The sequence below is a fragment of the Ischnura elegans genome, chromosome 4 (assembly GCF_921293095.1).
Source record: "Ischnura elegans chromosome 4, ioIscEleg1.1, whole genome shotgun sequence".
NCBI lineage: Eukaryota > Metazoa > Arthropoda > Insecta > Odonata > Coenagrionidae > Ischnura > Ischnura elegans.
Genome location: NC_060249.1, coordinates 85,829,190 through 85,853,870, shown reverse-complemented (window position 1 = coordinate 85,853,870; position 24,681 = coordinate 85,829,190). Strand labels below are relative to the sequence as shown.

Below are 24,681 nucleotides of genomic sequence, written 5' to 3'. Positions count from 1 at the left end.
AGATTACATAAGTAAAAATTTAAAAAAAAATCAACAAAAATATAAAATAGGATGAACCGAGAGCTTAGCACCTGCATCAGTTTATCACATACAGTATTTCTGCCACTTTACAATCAAGCAGTAATATGACAATAAAGGATATGAGTAAGAACATTAAAATACAAGCAACAGCAAAACATAAGAGACAAGATTACAAAAATACAAATAAAAATATTCAACGAAAACATGAAAGGAGAAGAACCGGAAAGTTAGTTTTCCATACATAAATGGGACATAGCAAGATAGATGAAATGGTCTGATGAAAACAGGAAAGGATAGACATTACCTGGTATAGAGTTAAGAAGTGAGGAGAGGCGTTAGTACAGGGAGGGTCGAAGGAAAGTAAATCAGAAGAACCAATATTCGAATTGAGGATGTTGTAAGTTAATTTGAGATCATTTTTTGCTCTTTTATTAGAGATTCGGGATACCAAGGGAAGATAAGATGGAATCGGTCGGCATGTCGAGGAAATGGAGACCTCTGTACTTTACAACCCTGGCAAAGAAAGTAGTGGGACTGTTAAGGGTAGTAAGGTTAGTTGGGGCAGAGATGGACCAAATGGGGAGCATAATTAAGTAAAGAATAAATTACAGTGGATATAATGGATATGAATGGATATCAATCACCGTTCCATGGACTCGTTCAATTTTATTTCCCTCAGGATTGAAATAGCTTAAAAAATTAAGTGACCAGTATTTTTCCATTTCGATCCGTCCCCTACTTCTCGAGGTATTTATGACGAAAAAACCCACGGCCCTTTCACAGATCAGTTGATGACGGCAAAAGTTCATACTGAGGGCATATCCACTTCTCAGCTACTCTTCAGCCTTGTGCATAGGACCTTCGTGGTTCGTAGCCATTTACGCTACTTGTAAGCATTTTCTATAAAAGGGTCTCTCTGAAAAAATATTGACTACACATTAAAATATTTCAAATCAATAATCTTAAAATTACACTACAGGAACTTTATTTAAGTATTTACATTGCAAAAAGCACATCATCCAAATATAATAGAATAATTGTTTTCAGGTAATGCGATTACCTACCGCAAACGATAAGAGTTATTGATGCATAATTGGTGAAGTGATCATGATTGCATACAATTAGAACAGAACATAGATGAGGAGATAGATAAAACATTAAATACGCAAATACCAATATCATCATTACAAATTATATGCTCCTTTAACTCCTCAAAGAAAAAAGTGATCAATAACCTTTATAGAAGAAATAGAAATAAGTACAATAGTTGATCAATTTAATGAAATTTAAAGAAATAAAGATTTAACTTCTCATGACTTTACAAGTTTACTCCAAAGCGCTAGAATAGAGCAACAGAAAGAAATTCGTAACTTGTTTTTGGGATTCTTTTCACCGGTGAGCCATATATCAAGAGTCTCGCTCGGAGAAGACATACCACAAATGTTTCGAAAAAAGGAAAACGGCGAGGTCGAAGAAGTATTCCTCCCATCAAATTACTTTTTACCTCCACTGCAAGTGAAGTTATACGAAAAAAAAACTTACGAAGGAGAGGGAGCAGCCAAGTTGCCAAGCAACAAAGCGAAACTGTCATAATCTCATGCGGACCAGTTCTAATAAATGAAATAGTAACGAAAAATACAACCGCAATTACGGTCTAGCATTTACTGCTGACTAGGAAGGCGAAATTTGTCATTTGAACCCGTGAATTCTAAAACCAAGGTAAGGACGCGAGCCAATTTTTATGCGCATCTTCAAAGCTATAAAAATTCAACATTTAAAATTCTAACGATATTCCCATACATAGCTCTCTCGCATAGCTGGAACAATTTTTCTCCTTAAGTCAATATACCTTGTATCCACTCACAGGCAATAATCGAAATCCCTATGTCTTGACCTAAATTACTTAATGCTGATTAACGTCTTGGAGTACAGGTGTAAGAAAAATATGTAAAATTGATTGCAGACGGGGCCGATATATTTTTTATATCTTCTTCAGGCCCATGAATTAATTTTAAACAATATTCATTATTATCTTTCATGCCTTCACGTCTTAATTTAATTTAATTTCACATTAAATGGAGACATGAAGGCATGAAAGATCATTAAACTGTTTATTTGCAATAATAAAATAAATAATAAAAAGAATTCAATAGTAGGTACATAAACAAGTTTTTATACACTCCCAATGATAACAACATTATATGCATCAGCTGTACAGTGAATTCATGCCTTTTAAATTGTTGAGCATAATAAAAAGAGAGCCAACAAAAAAAAATAAAATGCAATGACTTCGTAGGTTTCCCAGGGAATACTGGCCACCATGTATATTTTGGTACAGACGAAAGAGATGGTCACGGTTCTCACATGCAGACCAATTCCCACACACATGCAGAGGCGGCCACAGGGCCGGCAGATACAGCAGAGGCCCCCATCCCCCCTATTGCAACCAACCAGAAGAGAGAACCAGGAGCACCCGAGAAGAGCTATCTCTCGTTCGGGCAGAGCCGCGCCCCACTCCCATCTACACCCACCTCTCTCTCACTCGCCGCTCCCTCCCTGCATTTACAACCTCAGCGCCCGACAAAACACAACCACCACCACCACACGCGGCTGCAGCATTACAAGGATTCGAGTGAAAAATGCGATAGAGAGAAAGAATAGGGTAAAAGCAGTGTTGGTTGAAGTACTGAGAGAAAGTAACTGGGCTCAATTACAGTTACTTGCTAGAAAAAGTAATCGATTACGAGTACAAATTACTGATTTTAAAAAGTAATATATATGAGATTAGAGTTACAGTAACAATTATTTTATGTAAGAGGTCCACTTAAAGAGGCCACCTGGTGACTAATTTACTTTTTTGAACTTTTGCATTTTAAAAAATAGCCGCGCCCGACACGACACATTGCTGAGGGACACTTTCAGTTAAAAAAATATAAGATAGGGGGGAGACATGACTACTGTGAGCCTCATTCTATTCCTCATTGTATCAATACCATCTGACAAGTGTAGCGGATGGGATAGATCGACGGATGTGACTCACCATTAAAAAATTTAACAGTGAATAGAAAATGAATACTAGTCTATAGGCGATATTTGTAAATTTTAAGTAAATGGTAAGTACTAGAGTCTACTAAAACTAAAACACCAATAATAAATATTTTATCATTAGTTAATCTGTGTTTTCTAAACGCCTTTCAATCCCAGAACTCCCCCGAAATACATAACCGAATTTTAGTTTCCTTGATATTCACATTGGATTGTTAACGAAAGGCAACTGAGAGTCACAAAAATCTGGTGAATTACCATTATTAAAACTAAAACAACAGAACGAGAACGGACTCAAAGCAAACTTGATGCAACAGAACAATTGCGCCGAACGACAGTCCACAACCATAAACTAAATGCTGTAACCATGCCACGCCCAGATCACTCGCTGAAACCGATGACGGAGGGAGGGATATGACCACTGGATATGAAGGGGACCGGGGGACAGAAAGTCATGGGGGCATGGGAGAGGAGGTAAAGAGGTGGATTAAGACCCCTAAACTATTTAGCGGAAGAAAACCACTAGAGAAGAAACACGACGAAATACTCGAGATGTCCCATCATCCATGAAAATGCGATAAAATAAGCCTTATTCCAAGCTTTTGACAGAGGCGAAATGAGCAAGGTGCCACCAATTAAAAATTCCCACAGTGATCGCTCAAGCAATGGAGGAAACAATCACAGATATACTAATATGGTACGCTCCACATTTTTTTTAATTGTCTCACCGAGGTTTCGACACTATACACTACGTTATTACCAAAACATTTTCTCTTTTTGAGACTGACATAGTGTATAGTGTCGAAACATGGGGCAGACCATTATAAAAATTGTGGAACATCCGAAATTAGCGCATCTGTGATTATGTTTCCTGTAACACAGTTCCATCAAATATCGCCATCCACCCTAAAGTTGGTCAATAGAGGAAAAATAAATTTTGAGACATTTCATTAATAATAATCAGAAAATTACACGATTGAAAGCAGAATTGGAAAATCATTTTAAAAATCACAATTATCCCCGAACTATTACCATTTCGACCTCTCTGGTAAACTGAAAAATCAAGTAGAATTGCATGTATCTCGTACGATGCGTGGCACGTTGGGATGGTATTTACAAATATTGTTTAAATAAGACACTGAAATATTTCCGGAAATACTGCAACGTCTTATATGACTAACACACACTTGCACTGATAGATAACATCTTCCAGGAAATGAGATATTTTATCTTCCTGTGCTTTCTAGAAATTTCACTTTTCCGGGAAGCGGGTATATCGAGAAATTAGGCGTATTCTTCCTAATCATACGACTAACGAGAAAATGGGACCACCAATTGCTAATGTTCAAGGTCAACCTGACGTCAGCGGAAAGCAAAATTACGCCCGAGCTGAAGACAATAAGGAGACAAATCGCACTCAAGAGCTGTTGCAATCGCTGATGACACAAAAGCAAAATCGAGTATAATTATCATGGTTATCTTCACCATAGTACCATCGTATCAGTATCGATAGCGGCGGATTTAAGTAGATAAGACAGGTGTCCACGTGGTTATGAGAAAATAAACGTCAGAACCACACGAGATTTGCACTTCAATAAAATCATGAAGAGCTAGGATAGAAAAAAGAAGCCAGGGCAACACCACATAAGTACCAAAATTTCCCATTAGTAAAGAATCAGGCGACTCTATTGTTGGCATATTAAACGATTGCACAGAGTACCCTGTCTTACAGCACTCAATTTCAAAATATGATTAAATCAAAAAGCAGTGGGAAAAAATATATTCACATCATAGGGAGTACCTAATACATTTTTAACAGACGCGGTGTCGAAGAAAGAAATGAATAAATGAAAATAAAATCATTTTCAACACCTAAATGTTGAAAACTAAAAATACGACAGGGTAAGATTAGATTCATAATCCCAAATAATGAACTTGGCCATGAACAATGGTCCAAAATCAGTGTATTCATAATTAATTCCAACTATGCTAATGTTCGTACGATTACTGATTAAGTTGATTGATACATCCTTTTAGGGGCATCAAACAATAACACTTAGATCATCAGTTTTCCCACGAGTAAACATTTTTTACGAAAAACATTTTTCACATAGAGTATACCTAATACTATTTTAACCGTCGGAGTGTCGAAGAAATAATGGGAATAAATGAAATTGAAATAATTTTTGACACCTTATTGTTGACAACTAAAAAACTACAGGGAGAGACTAGATTCATAATCCCAAATAATGAACTTTGGACATAGGCAATGGTCAAAATCAGTCCATTCATTATTAATTCTAACAATGTTAATGCTCGTCCGATCATAAATAACGCTGCTTGATCCATCCTAACGGGGCATCAAACAATAGTTGGTAATTCATCAATTCGCCCACACGAGTAAACATTTTTTACGGCATTTCTGAGGAAATCCCGGCCCGATCTCCAACGCCACCGCGTTGCTCCTCTCTATCCCCGTAAAAAAAAAGGAATTCAGACCGGCAAATGTGACTGGAAAGGCTGAAAATCAATCAAGAGAAATGAGATGGAAAATGCGAGAGGGGGTTGGAATAATGCGGGCAGGGAAAGAGATCCTCGATCGGAATCGATGATGTAAATATGACCGAGAGGACTCGGAAGGAGGAAAAGGCAGCTCAAAACGTTAAGAGGAGGCATTAGACGGAGAAAAAACGACGGAATTATGGGCCGTGGCTTACCTCGAAAAAGAAAAAAAATACAAGTGCAAAAATACAAAAGAAGGAGAAAAAAAACTACTGCGAGGAAATTCGGAGAAGAAATTTGGGGCACGGTGTATTCGATCGGAAAGAATAGTGAAAATGACCGCAAAAAAACGTTCAACATGAACGTTAAACTCACAAACACACGAAATTTCAAGAAAATGGAAGTGTTGACTCCTTGAATAAGTATATCGCAATATAAATTGAGAACATTCTAAAGTTAAACCGTCGGGTAATGTCAGCACAAATTCCAAACAATTAATGCATGAACATTAATAGAGAGGATATGAAATGGCTTTTTCTAAAGAAGAATCTGGATACGTTGTATCAAGTATCGCACCATTTAATCAGACCAGATAATATTCGCTAACATGTCAATGATTTCACTGCACCCTAATGATTAAGATACACCACATGAAAGACATGATGTAATTCAATAACGCACCTCACGACAAGCTAGCATCATGAAAATATGTGCTATAAATACAAGTAATAAATGATCACGGTTTTATAGGGAAAAATGTAAGAGAAATCCTTAGACCCTATCGAACTCTTTTGTGAACCAGATGAGCCTGAGGAATTAAAATTTAACCTGGCTGGACCATAATTTTTACGAAATAAAACCGTCGAAGTTAATACAGAGGAACTTGGTTATAACGGCATCGGCTGTAACGTCAACTCGGGTTTAACGTCACATTTTATACAGACCAGCCAAAATTGAACATTTTATGTTGTACGAAAACCCGTTTATATCGTCAACAAATATTGCGACGCTCGGGTATAGCGTCAAAAATTTTGCGATTCTTAGGTTGCAAAAGTGGTAGTGTGATTCTATTATGTCCCAAAGTTCATGGAAGCCATGTGTAGAAACATCAAAAGCCAAAACAGGTCACCAGCTGGACGTTGAGCTGGTGACGGGATTCAACTCTTATGTTTAATTGGTGTCTGGAGGGAGCGGGGGCTGTCCCGCATACCTGGGTCTTATCCCTTCCCACCCCTACTTTCTACAAGGTCACTGACACAGACACACTGTATTGTATTGTCATCACTCAGATTTAAGGCTGCTTTTTTATAACGTCACTCGGATATAACGTTAAAAATCTTCTGGTCCCTTTGATGACGTTATAACCAAGTTCCACTGTATTACCACTTACGTCAACAAGATTTAAATGGCAACAATGAAATGATAACAGCATACCCCGCCGCAGGTATTTCGTTAATTTTATACATAATGCCATCAGTCAGCCCCAATATCTGTCCGACAAAAAAAATAATAGTTGGACGTGCAAATTGCGGAATTTAGAAACATACATGATGAAAATATTTACTCAGCGTAATCCAAGCCTTGAAGTTTTACTTCCAATCTCGGTTTCGAATGCACAGCAATCATAAGTATCTCTGCAATCGAAACTTGTTTCATCCATGAAGCATAAAAGCGTGGAATACAATCGGTAAATAATTATTCACGTACGTTTATTTCATTAAAACCGAAGTTCCCCAGATATTGACGCAAAATCATCTCTCGATGGTCACTGCCAACTGTGTCCGCACGGGCCAAAATGATTGTCTCGTCAGATAGAAGCCAAATAGTTACAGCAGCAAGGAGATTATACCGCCCTCGTTAAAAAACACTTCCACGAGTAACACGAAACTTAATATCAGCATCAGCATTCGAGCTTCCGCCATTTTAACAACCATGAAAGTCACTCTCCGCGGGGAGGTTTTGGAGGAGAACAGCGGGAGGTGAATAAGATGGTGAGCGCGGGCTAAAAACCTCTCCCGTTCCCCCATTACTTCGCCAGCCGACAAACGCAAAAGGGCGAGCCGTGTGCTCAATTAAACCGCCAGCGAAACGCAGTTTGAGCTGGGGAATGCTCCGGGAACGAGCCTGGCTCGGATGCCGCTCAATTGCTAAGACAAGGAGTCGAGATAACAGGGGCGTTGGGGGAAGGACATTCAGCGAAGGATGAACGCTAATAAAAATCCACGAGTTTTCTCTCTCGGAGATAAGAGGGAACTAAAAGGCACAATTAGAACCCCGCGGGAGACGTGGAACGGTCTCTTCAGGCGCAGGGATGGTAGTGAAAATGAGAATCATCACCCCACTGCCAGATGCAAAACAGGCGGAAATGACTTAAGTTTATCTATAGACTTTTTCCGGGCATCAGCTAGGCAGGTCGCAGGTAAGATATGCCCGCCTCATTAAACAGTTCAAGTTATAGATTGCCTCGATAGGTAGGCGCAAGTTAGAGTTACACTCATTTCATCATCAAGAGTTTGTAACGCACGACACATTCCCAAGGACGGGGTCACAGCTGTTTCCAATATATTTTAAATCTATTAGTTTTCTAGGAAACTACAGTTTTTTCATTGCCTAATGATTATTCGTTCGTAATCTGATTTCAAGTGCAATAAAGCCCTCTACCAATGACATGATTCCCTAAGTGCTCTGCGAATACTTAGGAAAAATCATGGTCATATACATTAATACCAACATTATCGGACATAAATACCTCCTTGATGTCTTCGATACCCCCTAATGGCTTCGAAATAGCTCACGATGATTGAATATATATTAATTTAAATAAATGAATATACTTAAGTATGAAAAAGAGTAAAATAAATCTATGCTTTAAAACTTCAGACAGGATGACGCAAGTCAAGAAATCAAAAGCACACAAAAACAAGGAATTGTGATAAAAGAAATATTTTTCCGAAAAAATGAACATGAATAGACCTCCTTCAGTATTAGACGCCCCCATAATCCATCTGAAACGTACTTAATGAATATAAAGCATACAATGTTGACGGCCAGTTAAAAATAAATTCACGGCATGTTTAATCCATCCTCAAGGGTAGCGACACCCGCTCAAAGCACTGACTCCCGACGAATTGAAAACGCGACGATAAAATGAAAAAAAATGGTCAATAGCGCAAAAAAATCGTCTTTCCACTCGGAGAAGGCCACAAAAACCTTACTAATAGCGAATACGGCACTTTATACCACGGATTTACGCAAATCCCTCTTATCAAGAAGCTAATGCATTTCTTACTCCCCCCCACATAAACATATCGCCAGCCTCTCTCAGAGTCAAAAGATTATCTCTAACTCATAACATTCGGGACGCTTCGGCAACGTACCACACAGACAGAAGCAAATAAAAGCACACAGCTATTTAAAATACAATGTAACCAAATGCTATCAAATGCAATGGTCAATAAATACGGTTATCACCCGGATAGACGACATAATTACGTCATTAACATGGCGGAATTGAGCGAGCTATTAGGACGATTGCGAAGTGATACGTGAGATGTGGTAGATCAAAATGTATAACATTGGAAGGAAATAACGCTAATTGCCAGATAAGTGAACAAAAAAATGTGGTGATGTGTATTCTACGTAAAAAATAGAATCGGAAACGTGAAAAACCAAGAGACACTTGGACACAAAATCACACGCATTGCTTTATTGAGTAATTATCGGAATCAAAATCAAACCTCGAACTTCCTGAGTCACTGCGCAGATCATTGTGGTACCAGCGATCGTTGGTTATTTCAGCAATTATTAGTAGTAGAGTAACCTCTGCCCACTTAATTTCATTTCATTTAATTTTTACCCGGGAGAGATCGCACGGTACATGGGCATTCTAAGACGCTAGGGAACTAATGGGCGGGTGACAGTGTGTGCGCAGACACCTGCTGTTTACCAGCAATAACGATGAAATTTTCTGAATAGGCGGTAACAGCTATAGATGTGTCCAAGACGGAATATATCACCATGGTACACATACCCTGTCTAAGTTCGAGAGCTCAACAATCAAGACCCGATCACCAGTGTGACCTCTGAATCGTAAAGAAAAAAATCCTTAAAATACATCTACACGGAATACTGTGAAATTGAGCACACCCCAGAGAATAGATACGGATATACGCTATCGTCCGACCCAACACCTTTTCGAGTTACCGTTCCATGGGGCTCACTTTGCCGAACACAGAACACGAGAAGTTAGGCTGGGAGTGGTGAGGAAGGAGGGATAGAGAAAGACCAGTCATTTCCGCTGGGAATGCCTTGAGAATGAAGGAGAAGAAAAAACTTGCACGGCAGCAATAAAACCTCTCTCTCTACGTCTCTACGCTTAAAAAGTTAATCCGTTCAAATATGAGACGGCAAATCCATGTTTGAAGAGAGCAGAAGAAATATGGACAAGAAAAAAAAGGTTAGGCGGAGGAGAAAAAAAGCGAAAGGAAAACAGGAGGGCCGCAGTGAAATCGCGCAGTCCAGCACACAATTCCGGTAGCTGAGGAAAGTTTTCGGAATGAAATGACAAGTGATGGGCGGAGAAAAGTACAGAGCGTGAACGACCCATGGCCGCGGAACTTGAATTAATGAAACCGGGATATGGATACTTGATTTATCGACACTGGGTGGATATATTAAGCGATGGTAACACATCTCTAGGCGGCACCTACCCATCCGAAATCCGCAAAACTATACCATGGCATCACTACGATGCGCCCCCATGATGGTACTAAAAAAATCGTACGTGGGTAGTGATGTTTCCTTGGAAGGCGGTAATAAAGTTCATGACCACTAACATTACTTTCCCTTTTGACTGATGAACTTTGGCTCCTCCTATCGACAACACAAAGTTTTTTTAACTATCAAGAACTCAAGCTTCCCATGGTAATTTCTAAAATGGCAATACGAGGAGAAAGATATTTCAAGAGTAGGATATTGAATGACAAGGCACGCTCAATGGACCGATGTGAACACAGGTAAAAATTTTAGAACCTCAATTCTTAATACCTAGCTAATTTCTCTATGCCAAAGCAGATTAAGAGATCACGGCTGTAACTCAAAATTCGTAAGCCAGGATATAATCGACCCATTTGTTGTTATGGTAACCAATTTCCCAAATATAAGACTAGCCGAAGAAATCTCAGATTAACCGTAAAAATACGTACCTAACGACAGCTAAAATCATAGGGTTGCTATAAAGCAGCCCTCCATTGCTCCAAAACCATGCCTGTTCTTTAAATTCCATGTGACCCTTCGTACCCGCATTTTTCTTGATTTGCCCTAATTGTCGTCGATATATTTTACATGCAGCGAGTGTCTTCCTCACTACCTCTAGACCTTCATCATTTCTTCAACACTGTTTTTAATCATCTCTTTCATGTACAATATTCCATCACCGAACTCAACTGACTACGTGACGCCAAAAACGTAGGAGTTTACTCCCGACCAACACACACTCAGCTTAAATTTGAACGGAAGACACAGAGATGATCGATAAAATCCTCCCTCTCAACAGAAAATGGTGAATAACTTCGCGTTCACATATAAAGACCTTTACTCAAACCGACGAAAGTGCTCGGAGAGAACACGCTTGTCCCACTTATTTCCCAGCTTAGACCCTCTCTCCCCCGCATGAGCGGAAAGGAAAATTAATGTTCCCGAGCAAAGGGAGCGAACTGTGCAGGCAAGTTACTCCCTCGCGCAAGGAAGGCCGAGGGACTCACGAGGAAGGTATTGGCCTCGACTACGGGGGGAGGAGAAAGAGAAGCCTCACGCGATCAAAGTCAAAAGGAAGGACGAAACATTGGAAAAAAACACAGGAGAGGGCGAAAATAAACTATAAAAAAAACGATAACAAGAGCCGACGTGACGTAGGTAGCCCTTTCAAAATCTCGTGATGCACGAGAATTTCGTCGAGATCCGACCAACATACACGCCATATGAAACAGGATGACCCCGATGTCTCGGGACTTTATACCTATGTACTGGGCATTTTCGGTTTGGCTGCAGCTAAGAAATATGAGGCGACTCAAGAGTGAACGCAAAATACATGGTGGCCGTTCAGGAAAATCGTGTATTGGACGTCAAGCTCCGTATTCGCTGGCGTTGCCCCATTAAACCTCGGTAAGAAGTCGAAATTAATGCCGATCTAGAAGCCTATAATACTCATGCCCCTTGCAGTGAAGTAATAATTCAATTTCCCTTGCCTGAAATCACAATAACTAAAGATGAGCGATGTAAATCTATGAATAACACAGATACCGAAGCGTCTCACTGTAAGCCACGGTCAACGACTAATATTTAAAATCACTGCTATTGCGGGTCAAACTGCTACACATTCCAACAGCGTTACGACATCTACAGCAAATAGACTCTGACATAAGTGAGCAACAAGGGGCGGTACAGAGAGCTAGTAACAGTTAAGTCCTGTAGTTTATTCAAAATGGAGGACCTAAAGGAAAGAAATTTGGATTACTATCGGGGGCATGTAAAAACAAACATTCCATAAATAATTCGAGTGCCAAATCTTTAATACATGTACCATTAATAACTATCTGTAAGAGGGACAGAACATGCTATTTTAAGTTCTTCAAGCCCTATGGGCTATAGGTCCTTCCAAAGGTGGTCGCACGCGCAATTTCTTGGTTTCGCTCGGGAATAACCAATTAATTTTCAAGTTAACAGGAGGGAAGTGATAAATTTAGAGACAACCAACTGTCGAATCGATGTGGGTGAGATATCGATAGACTGAATTGTCGATGCCTTAAACTTAGCTCACCGCAGCATAACATTTCCTTAGGAGAGGACAACACTCCATGGAAATGTAATTATTGAGAAGTAAATTAGACACACTGATAGCAACCCCCTCCCCCGGAGAAGGCCAAGAACTTGCGAATCCTCATGGCACATACCAGTTTACGTCCTGCTATGTTCCAGAGTCCTAAAAAGCCCACCATTTTATGACGAGGATGGTTCACGAGGAAACCAGTCCATAAAAATGGAGGGATATGTTCTTTTAACGAGGCGAGAGAGGGGAGAGAAGTGGAGAAAGGTCGTCGGGGAAGGGAAAGATACGGTGAGATAGGCAACAGACAATAGCAGCACGGAGGAGTAGGAGAGAGGAATTGGTGGGCATTTCACTTTCAAGATAAAGAGCCATCAGACTTGACACGCGATTTCAGAATCTCCACTCCTCGTCCCCATGACATGAGTAGTCCCTCGCTTCCATTTAACTCGCAAGAGGGGAAGAGAAAAGAGTGCTCATAGAGCAAGGCGCCGAGAGAGGGAAACGACTAAATCGGTGCTCATCTCAAGAGCGTCCAGCTATATACTCCCGGGAATCAACTCGGAGAATATGGTCAAGATTAGTCCGCGAAATGATTTCGGGTTGGGCACTGGGTACCGCTGGCTTTTTAGGGCAGAGAATCGGCCTTGGCGGAGCACAGCCTCGATCTTGGCCACTCAATCAGTTTGAAAGATGCCAAAATCCTACGGACACCGATGATGATGAAAACAGCGGAGAGAAAACCACATGTAAATGGCCAATACCATCGGAATTTCTTGAAAAAGATAATCACCAAACTAATACCACTTGCACTTATTTTGCAGCCATCTACGTCCATGTACTACATAATTAAAAACAACATACATGACGTACATAAGATGTTACATAGGACAGGCTAAAAAGGATGTAAAAGAGAAGAAATACGTCAATATGCAAAGGGAAGCGTATAGGAGAAAGGAATGGAGACCTGCGACAAACTAATCCTAAGATTGTTAACTAATGATAAAATTATAAAACAAAACAGAATGGACATTACCTTCATCTTTTCATTTGTCCGTAAATATTCCGCAAAGAGTGCATATTATATCTGATGAATTCAAAAATGAAAATATAACATATATAAATAACGACGACTTCGCCAACTTTAAGATTACCCCCCGAAAATGCAAATATTCACTGGAATTTCCGATTGCAGCAAGACATTACGCTCGTTGCATCCGCTCACTCAGACCGTATACAATCTATACTATACATACATTCGCGCCCCACCACCCCTATCCCTATAATCCTAAAAAAAAATCCTTTTCAGCCAAACTGCCACAAAATACGAAAGAGTATTGATCACACTGGGTAGAAAATTGCATTTTAATAGAAAATTCATACGAAAATCTCATGCGATTCCCCTTCAATAATGCATGATTAGCCTGAGAGGAAGAAAGACTTTCTATCACGACAACAGATCATTTCTCGGATATTATATGATCCTCAAATGAATGCATCGTAAACATAGGGACTTCAAAAAAGCGATGCAATAATCATCTTCAGCTTAAAACATAGCGATTCAAAGCAAGAAACGGCCAATCCAATCGGTTACTATCTACATAAAATTCACCATTCCCAAGTTTTGTACAATTGTATCCATTGGGTATGATTCGTATATCCCAATCGCTGGATGATTATATAGTGAAGGAAATGACACGAAAAACCAGGTAGGCCTTACCATAATTAAATAATCATTAAAAACCCTATTTACTGTATGAAATACACGTTATTCCCAACAGTTCCCACGGGAAGTCCCATATCTTTGAGTATATTCGGAGAATGCAGAAAAGGATGCATACAATCTTAGCTAATATTTAGTATTCAACGACCAACCAAGCATGAACACTTCATGGAAAGAGTGAAGCATACTGAACACCAAGCCAACGGGACACGAAGTACAGACCCTAGGGTACCTAATTTTGTGCTGAGCTCGATCTACAAGGTGGTGTATCTACTTTAAAGTCTGCTTGTAAAACAACAGATAATTTCACCGAATATAATTACTTAATGAATTGAGTAAAAATTTCTAAAATTAGAAATGATCACAGAGTTAATTCTCTGATAATTAATACTTGCTTGAGTGCCAAGGGTTCGCATTTAGAATTGCCAGGAAAAGGTAAATAATATTAGCATATCTCATTTAATTTTTGGATATTGGACATTTTACAGGATATATTTAGTATATTGTCGGCCTCGGTGGCAGCGGGGATTACTTAAGTCCTCGCGTACCATGCCTAAAGTCGCGGGTTCGAGTCCCGTATGGATAGGTTGCCCCTTTCAGTACACGGGTGCGTGTGTGATCATCTGTTGTTGGTTGTTTAAACTCCCGATGAAAATACCACATTGTGCTGTTTTCGGGATATAAATAAAAAAGATATTTGCCATGAAAATGAAATGTGATGAATTTAACCAAAACGCTTGTCTACAGAGTCACATTACTAATTATCTCAATTTCGTAAATAATTGATGCATAAATGTTTTGCAAGCCGCACGATATCGTAGCGGAAGCCGCATTCCGCAGGCGGGGATGCCGACCCTTGCATTATTCCTTGAAATTAGAAGGCGTAAATTGTTCCAACGCGCCAGGCGATGCCAGACTATCCAAATAGCACTCACTCTCCCGAGAGGTACCGCGGGAGCAATTTCTGCGAAGGGCTCCCTCCAACGCATTCCGGGAAATCGGGAGTGTCGACTACGCACAATAATACCCATCTCATTAAAGATGCAAGGGAGTTAAATGCTTGCTACCACCAATAATGAAGTAGATATTATTAATTTTCCTTATATTTTTCCGAACCCTGCATATTTACGCCAATCATTACACGACGAAGTGTCAGTTGATATATCCAACACCTACTGCGCAATGACGCAACCATAACTTATGCTGCCACCCCAAGTTAAAACTCCAAACTACACGCCAGCCCTCTAGCGAGTCATCCCCTTAACACTCGGGGTCACACCAATGTCGCCGACCTCAATGGCGTACCAACTGAAGGAAGCCAGGACTATTACTCAGGTTATCACCAAGGAGAAAACTAATCGAATGTGATTTTAATGAAATTCCTACCCCACGAATTACTTCAACAGCACGGGGTTACTGCCACAAAACAAAGACACACGGAATGCAAAAAAATCAATTCCGCCACGGCGTCGCAGTACTTGAAAAAGTTGTCCGTTTTTTTCACCACTTGCTTCCACTTTTCTTGAACACGACATCACGTATTAGGCAAATAAGAGAATTACTTTTCGCAACCTCTTCGCAGAGTGCACGGATATACAAAAGAAGAATGTTAAAGTTCACATCGAGCAAAATTTACTCACACATAGGCATTTTAAATTAGCGATATAGAATTTGCCACGGACCGCCGACGTCTGAGCCGGAGAAAATTACTGTTTTCACCCAAAGCTCACGACGATTAATCCTGGGAGTTGGGCGGTGGGATTTTCTGTATGACCCCACTTCAAATCGCAGAATATCTCGAGTTTGAAACTGTATACTCTTCACCAGCCTCTGAGCGCGTGATTACAACACAGGTAAAAGTTTAATCTTTATCGAGGTCTACCTTCAACAGTTGAATGCATACCTCCCGATGGGAAGACTAGGAAATTTCGAGCGTTACCGATGGGTGACCAAAGCATAGAGAATTTTTGACGAACGGGACAAACGAAGAAACGTGGAAAATTATACGAGGGATTTTTAGAAGGGAAACAGTTGTTCAAGAGTGAGAAAGGAAAGGACAGAAATGAGGTGTCAAGCCTGCGGACGTCTATAATACTGAGATGACTGGGGAATGAAGAAGAGAAAAGGCCCGTGCCTATCGGTAAGAGTAATTTTGGGGTCGCTGCCCATTAAAAGTTGCCAAAAGTCGATCGATTGACCGAGACAAGAGATTTGTTTAAAAACTAAGACGAAAGTCACTCAGACGAATGAAATTATAAACAAAGACCTGAAAAAGTTAATCTTGCGGTCACGATTGCGTTCATACGTAGGGATATTCTCTTCCGTCCAGACGCAAAAAGTGGATAATACTCCACCAATCGAGTTCCGTCACATTCCTCCATGATGTTCATATTACGAGAGTTGACTGAGCTTTAGCTTAGTTGTTTACCACACTGGGTAATCGCGGGCTCTGAGGAAATTTCATGGTAACCCACAGTAAAATGTTTAAAGTTCTAAATGGGCTATAATGCTAGCATCCAATAAAAAGCTGCATTTCCTATAGAAATGTAAATAACACGGATACAAATTGTCTCTAAGTGTACGAGGAGCACAATGTACGAATATTTAACGCAATACAAAGTTGATAAACCGGTATATAGCGTGCAAACTCTACGCAGAAAGAGAAATGCGATCATCAGATTATAAATAAAGTGCTTTCCCGAAATATCGCATTAATCCAAAGACCGTACCTCCTAGGAACCAAACTAAGAGCCCTTAATCTTGGCAAAAGCTCTTTCACTGCCGCGCATCATAATTCGACGAAACTGTAACATTATCAAATTAATTAAACTCGATTGAAATCAGAGAAGGGATTCGTCAAGGTTGGACTCGTCCGGGGATTCGCGAAAGTTCCATCCTTATACCGATCATTGAACTAGAGAAGAGAAGAAGTACCTCCACTACAAATACAATCACAGGCGTATTTCTGCAGCAGAAAGTATTCGGTATTGCCTATAGCCGAATGTTTCTACCCAGAATTCTGGCGAAAAAGAAGTTCAATAAGTAAATTTTCACGGTCAAACAGAGAATTGTAGTAATTATTTTGTGGGGTGAGTTAAATTCTCCATAAAGAAAGAAGTAGCTATAATTTAAAGGCTAATGTTAATATATTTTCGTAAAGGAACACCCAGACCTTCTGATTGACTGACCCTCCCCGAATTAAAACTGAGATTATACCTCAGGATATAAGGCAATCAATCAATTAAAATTGAGTATGTAGAAAATTTTTCATTAAGCCACGCTACAGACGGATAACCCCACTAAAACCACTTAATCAATGTCGTCTCTTCACCCCAGCGTTGGATGGTCCGCGGTTCGGCCGAGCAACGGCGCTGCACCCGTGATGGCGGTGAGCACACTAACCATTCGCCAATGAGAGGAGCCGCTGCTCCCGATGTAGTACCGCCGTGCGGGAAAAACGCCTGCCGCGCTCACGCATGGGAAAAACGACTCCCGACGCAATATCGACCTCTGGTAAACGGAAATAGTACTGGAATGTACGCGATTTTCTCCAAGCATCTATCCAACAATGATATGATAAGATCACTTAGGGGTGGAGGTCCAATTTCACGAAAAACGAATGCTTTTTTTTTTAAACAGTCGTCCCCTGAGACGAGGTTTCACGGAATAAAGATGGCCGTCCGAAATTTCTACCCCACGCAACACGACTGGTTTTCGGGAACGGGATTCCAAAGGTGGGTGAAAAAAGACAAGTTCGGGAACGAAAATCGTTCGCAATATGAACGCCGAGCCGAATGAGAAGAAAAACGTGGCGAGTTTCGAGCATTTCATTGCCAAAGCCCAAAAATCGTGAGGCAAGCGGGCTGGACACATGAGCTCTAAGCGTGAGGAACCAGGAGATTACAATTTTAGTAGGAAAAAAGACACCTTTTGCGCGTTAACGATCACTCTTTGAATGATAAAACGTCATTAGATCAAGTATATCAAACAGATAAACACCACGATGCTAAAAGGTTACCCAGCTAAGAATAAGATAATTCTTTTCCAAATTATATGCGACAAATTGTCGAAATTTGGATGGCGCGTCGTCACTAGTAAAGACTGCACCCTATAAATGTAACGTCCGAGACTTGCAAACTATGAATGCGTGACTTTAAAACTAGGAAACCAACGATCTCTCAGTTACAGAAATCGGCAATGAAAATATCTATAAGTAACTATAACAAAGTCAAGACTGTGGTGGTTACCTAAACCAAAAGCGTCAAAAATCCAAAAATATGGCACTGCGTGGCGCAGACTTTTAATACGTTTTCTTTTCAAAAAGCTTTCCAACCTCTTCGACACTCCATAACCGATAATGGTAGCAGTTTTCCAATAAATCCCCACCTCACGGTAGGGCAATGGGACTCTTAGAAATACGGCAGAGGTAACAGAACAATATCTTATGAATAAAATTAAAAGGGATCAATGCTATCGATGGAACGGTTGAAGTACCTGCGGCCCCATACGGAGGGATAAACGTTCAAACTACTTTTTCCCAAAAACCATCCAAGGTGATGACATCAAAAGTAATACTGCGGCAAGTAAGAAAAAGTTCGTCATTAATTACGGCCGAAAACCACAGACGGAGTGGACATATGGGACACTTGCATATTCACGGAGTGAACCTGAAAGCACCTTTAGGAGCCTAATATGCCAACCACATAATGATTCTCTATCACGAGGAAATTCCTCAAAATCGCATTGGATTCATACATTTATCACATAATGCATATACCACGGCACTGTTCCACCCGTTACATCAAAATATACCACGCTCACCACAATTCTCTCGCATGAACTTAAATATTAGACAAAAAACAAAAGGGACCAATTTAGGAAATCTCCATCCCGAATATGTGGGAGGAATTTTGTCAAGATACGAGAAAAAATCTCAACAGCAGAAGTAAATGACGAGAAAACAGCTCTAAAATACCAAATACACGAAAGGAACAGAAAACGACGGAGAACGGGCCAGCACTGGGGTTCGACCACAGTGGTTCCCGCGACCGCAATCAGAGGGCAATGTTTCCTCAACGAAGCCAAGATGGCAAAAGTGCGGAGACCTCCGTTTTTCCCACCAACATACGACTACGACGAAAAATCCAACCATACGAGGCAACCACAAAAAGCACTACACACTGAGCCTGGGGCGACCATTAGCCCCCTTCACTCCCGAATCGAATAAAATTTAGTGTTTAAGCAATGTACAGTACACCCCTTAGTGCTATCGCAGTAGGCACTTTCTTTCTAATTTCCTTATTATATCGTATGATTTTACTTTTTAATGAATTCACAACTATTTTTAATAAGAATATAATGGGGATTATTTAAAATTGCCTCACCTAAGCTCACAACGACCTTAGCCCTCTCGAAAACACACAGTCAATGCACGCTACTGAATGAACATAAAACTCGATCACATAAATAACGAGGAAAGGACGGGCTTGGATAGACGAGGTGAGTTCCAATGACTAATGAGAGAGAGAGGGCGAGGAAAGCCTTCACTTTCGCACAAGACGACGGAGAGTTTCTTTAAAGGGGATGGAGCGAGTCGCCAGAAAGAGAAGAGGGGGAGGGAGTTTTGAGGCAGCAAGGCGAGGGAGGTCCCGAGGAGCGGCGGCGAGACTGGCTGGCGAAGAAACCCCCACACTCGCACGTCTATCTCCCTTTAAAAAGAATAAACGCCTCTCCTTTACTACTACGGCCAACTCCTTCCCCACTCACGCACTACGTGTGTAGAAAACGACGCATTATTCTCGAGCGCGTGGGCGAGATACGGAGAAAGGTTTCGGGCGGAGACAATTGGAAGCATGGTGGTGGTGATATCGTAAAAAGACTCGCTGTATTGACTCCCCACCTCTATGCCGAAAAGACCTGCCATTTCCCATCTCCACAGTGACCGACAAACGCGAAAACAATGCACACAGGAAACCTACGCCGACGACACGTTCCACTGTATTGTTGGGGCTACATTGGGACACGTCTCGTGGTTGCCCAGCAGCGAAGTACGGGGACGCCCTTGTGTGGATTCCTTAGTCCGAACGCGCACTGTAATAGCAAATTGGGGCGTGAACGGGGTCCTAACGAAGTAGGGTGCATTTTCGACCAAGTGCAAGGGGATGCATAGGATTCTTGCAAGAAACTCAGTGACGCATCCATCCCTGTGTACGCAGCGCCATCATTGAGCTCCAAGTTCGAGGTGCTAACGGTGGGGCGACCGACGAGATCCCACCCGGGGAGGTGCGAGGCTCCCAGCCGTGGGGCAGCGACTGAGAGGTCGGACTCGAACATCACGACGATGACCCCGACCATTCACTACGGAGGAGTGCAAGAGAATAGCTAAGAGATTGATTCAAGCATAGAATATTACCGAACTCACATTCTTCATTATTGGGGTATCCATTGTTACATATCGCAATCAATCTCGAATAACTTTCTTCAGGGTGCATGTAGCATACCTCACGGGATAGGTACCAACGCATCGATGTCACGTACTCGCAGTAAGGGCAAGGTAACATCCCACAGAAATACCGAAAAATAAACAAAACGAAGACTAATTAGCGACATGACGATACAAAACAATGTAACGCGACCGAACTGATGCGTCACGATAATGTGAACTGTTTAATCCCATTAACATAGAAACGACGATTTCAGTATCTTCCGATAAAACTCGTCACATTTAAATTAAAATAGACAAAGAAATTATCTCACTAAGTGCCAACGGTGCCTACCGCGGCCGTAAAATTTGCGAAATCTGGCCCAACCTTCACATCCATACGTCGACAAGCAAAAGTTCGGGACATAAATCCATGAAATACACCTCCAATCTTGAGCTGAGTTCGAAAACACTAAGCATATGAAATATAAACATTTCCCGAACTTCCTGAGAAGGATGCAACACCATGGCCCGAGGAAGTATGCGTTCGCATTAAAATCCGACGACCCAAGAAATTTAATGGTAGCGCAAACATTTGGATATGTTCGTACAACATTTCACAAAGAAAGTGTACTATACATTGAGTGGGAAAACGGTGATTCACAACTCAAGGTTGTATTTCGCTTGTTATCTTCCGATGCACGACCCATGGTAATCGCTAAGGCTGCCACCTCATATTAGAAGCAACACTTACGACACAGATAAAGACTTAATTAGAGTCACTTGTAGCTCAAATGAAAGTTAAAGGTCCGCATTAGTTCTTCCATATTTCCGTTCACTTAGGCTCAGGTGAGACTAACTTCCCTGTGGTCTTTTTTTATAAGTAGCCTATGAAATTCGTTAGAGACGGTAACACACGTACGTCCTGAGACCCAAGTAAGAGACGGTATCACGAACGAAGAATTACTACAACAATAACCTATTATTTGACATAAACCAAGACTTGAAGACATGATGAGAAAAACTTGAGGCGCTCGAACGAATATGGTAAGCTGATAACGGAAAGTTCTGAAAAGTGGAACTGACAAGATTTAAGAATTCTCAACCGAAAAACGACAACCTACAAAGTATAAATCACTAATATCCATACTAAATGAAAAAAATCAATATCGCGAGGATTGAAGACTACTTGCAACAAAGTCATATGAACACGTAATCTTCGGACTCACGACATGAGACGTGGAGATGGAAAGTCTAACGAAGATCCCGAATATATATCTACAATATAGAAAGAGAAGAATGTTTATAACACGTCAAGGTTATGCTTCAGAAATTGAACTACTTCGCCTAATAAATCGGCGCACACGATGGAAATGACGATACACAAAGAGCCCGCTTCAGGGGAAGTCCACGAGAACCGAGGCCGCGATCGGAAGGGGGAAAGCCGCGAAGGGTAGCTGAGGCGGACGGACACTCGCTCGGAGACGTAAACACAACAAACACTCAACACACACCGGGGGGCATGTTTACGGTAAGATTTCATTGCATGTACTTACTGCTTTCCTGATCCTCCGGTTCACCGTGTTCGTCGTCAGACTCGGTACCGGAATCGTGGTCGTCGTCCGCCTTCGTTGTGGTCGAGGAGGGTTGTCCAGGTATCAAGTGAATACGAGGTACGGGGTTGATAGGAGAGAAGAAGAAAAAAAATGGAAATCACTCGTGTACTGGGATAGGTAAACAGCATTTCAAGAAATTTTCACCAAGTTCAAATCGAGAAATGCATGTTTTTCCCCAGTTATAAGTAAGCACCCACTCAAAGAGATAACTAAACATGGGAACAAATCTTAACCGTTTTTGAAAAGCGCATTGATATGGGATCAAATTGCACACATTTTTAACCCCAAACGAGAGAGTTAAAAAAATATGAAAGAGCACTTAAGTGAAATGGCTGTAGAAGAAAACAAGGGAAACTTCAAAAAACTTCGCGTTTGATTCTGGGTGCCGTGAGCCACGCTGATGTTTACGAAACTTCACTAAAATTCACACTAGAACTTTTTAAGTGTTGACAATACTAAGATGATAAAATAGCACTTTGAATATACACCCATTGAGCCACGCTAAGCCAGTGAAACGTTATCCCCAGCAACACCGGTAATGTGACCTTCGGGTGGACATGCGAAGCACGGAAGAATACGTATGAAATGCGCGAACAAAAAAAAACAAACAGTAATCACTCATGAAACTCATAATCCATACGAAACATCAGCGGCACACGGACCACAATATCATCCTTCGTATATGACATTGGAACAATAGCACAAGTATGAGAAGACTCCCAGCAAAGGTACTTGATAGCAACGCATAAACTAAAATTTCAGTGATGTAAACAATAAGTGACTCCAACGTGAGAGCGAGAAGTAGAAATCATGCGATGAGATGAGAGAGGGAATAAGGCAATGAAATAAATGAAGTTTGGCCGTACCTTGTACTGGTAAGGCTGCTCCTCATTCAGAGACTGTGTCCTCAATTTGTGGGTGAGAAACTTGAGCATTATTCTCCTAGGGGAACGGATTCACACGGGGGACAGTCGGGAGATGGGTGTGCAAAGAGTAGTAAAGTAGGAAGAAAACACGAACTTCACACCGAGCACTGGGCGATCCTCCTCGCCTGCCTTATAGCTTGGCGGGGCTGGGCACACCGATGGCTGGCGGCTATCGCAAACACACGCCGGGGAGCCCGGTTGGGTAGGCGGCGGCGGCGGAGTGCGCCAAACTCTTATAAACACTTTATACTTTGCCGCCTTATATCACTCGAGTTTTCGCACAAGAACTCCTCCTCACTTTAAGGCCTCTCCTCTTCCCCCCACGCTACACGGCACCAATTCTCTTCCTTGCACTGTTCACGCCGCAGGTGCATGCACCCACACGAAAAATCACCCAATCCTTCACCGGTTGAACACTCATAAATGCTGCGGGTGGTCACACTTCCCGGACTTTCACGTGCGAGCAAATGATGAGGATTATCTAACGCGGCGGTATTCCTGGGGAAGATACGTGATTGCAGGGGGTCGCCTACAACAATTGGTCGGCGAAAACTGATGGAAAGACCTTGAACTCGGCGAAAAACGCAATCTCTCTCAGATGACTCCACCATAGACAGGACGTGGAGAAAGAGTTTAGGGGCCAACTCTTTCATGCAAAAAAGGTCGATTATCTCGCTCTAAAAAGAGAGGTTTGTGAAGGAAAAAAGTTTATTGTGTGTACAAAAAGCCGTCACCAGGTTCCTCTCTCGCTGGCGAGACTAGTGTAGTGTTCCGTCTGGAGGCGCACGAAGGCTCTATTCGAAGCGCTTAAGTGTTGAATTATCATCAAATGAGGTATCTTCTCAGTCTCCTCTCACTCGGCCAGAGGCTGGCACGAAGAGGGCACCCTCTTCGAAATTCATCACTCCGAAAAACAAACGCGAGAATCAACCTTCTCCGCCGGTGCTGTTGAGAGAAGTGGCGAAGACAGCCCCGGGGGTGCAGAGCAGAAACGATGCAGAGTTGACGGGGGGGATTTGGGGGAACCGCGCACTTCCACACGGCACCACGGTGTGATCTCTTCTGCGTTACGGGAAGGGATCCGGGCACTACTCGAGCGAACCTCTCCTCTCCGTAGTCATGTTAGTACTACGAGAGCCCGGGCCGCGTACACGAGTACGGCAGTCAGCTGAAATGGAGTGGTGGGCGGACGAGTCCACTTTCCCCGACCGTGGCGGTTGGAGCGGGGGAAGAAGGATAGACCTGCGCAGAAGCCATGCGACGCATGGGACGACCCTACCCGTGAATAAGTGGATTCTTCCTCTGTTCCGGACGAAAAACAAGCACTAGCAATACTCCGTGACATGCGTGAGCCGCGAATTCATATCGTGAACCATTGTGATTCTTAAAGTCTTGCGTCTCACTATCGACCCGACTCCCCCGCTACTCATTGATGAACTTGGACTCGTCCACGAGGAGTAAGCCCCAGGCCGGCGCTATGATTGGCTATCACGGCTAAGTGTTGGTGTTGGTGAGTGAGAAGCAGAGAAAAAGAGTAGAAGGCGGACGTTTCTCTGGCAAGAGAAGAATATAAGAGTCTATGAAAATTCTGCCTTAGTTGAATT

At 41.7% G+C, this 24,681-nt stretch overlaps 1 protein-coding gene across 1 annotated transcript in view; it reads right to left on the bottom strand.

The window, feature by feature from the left end:
- LOC124157747 (putative protein TPRXL) overlaps positions 1 to 24,681 on the bottom strand; it is a 539,286-nt gene extending 514,605 nt beyond the window's left edge. The window contains exons 1-2 of the mRNA XM_046532745.1: positions 23,018 to 24,681; positions 22,092 to 22,161 (exon numbers count right to left, since the gene is read on the bottom strand). Of these exons, the coding sequence (XP_046388701.1) occupies positions 22,092 to 22,161; positions 23,018 to 23,086 (139 nt within the window). The 5' untranslated portion in view covers positions 23,087 to 24,681. The remainder of the gene's footprint in view (positions 1 to 22,091; positions 22,162 to 23,017) is intronic.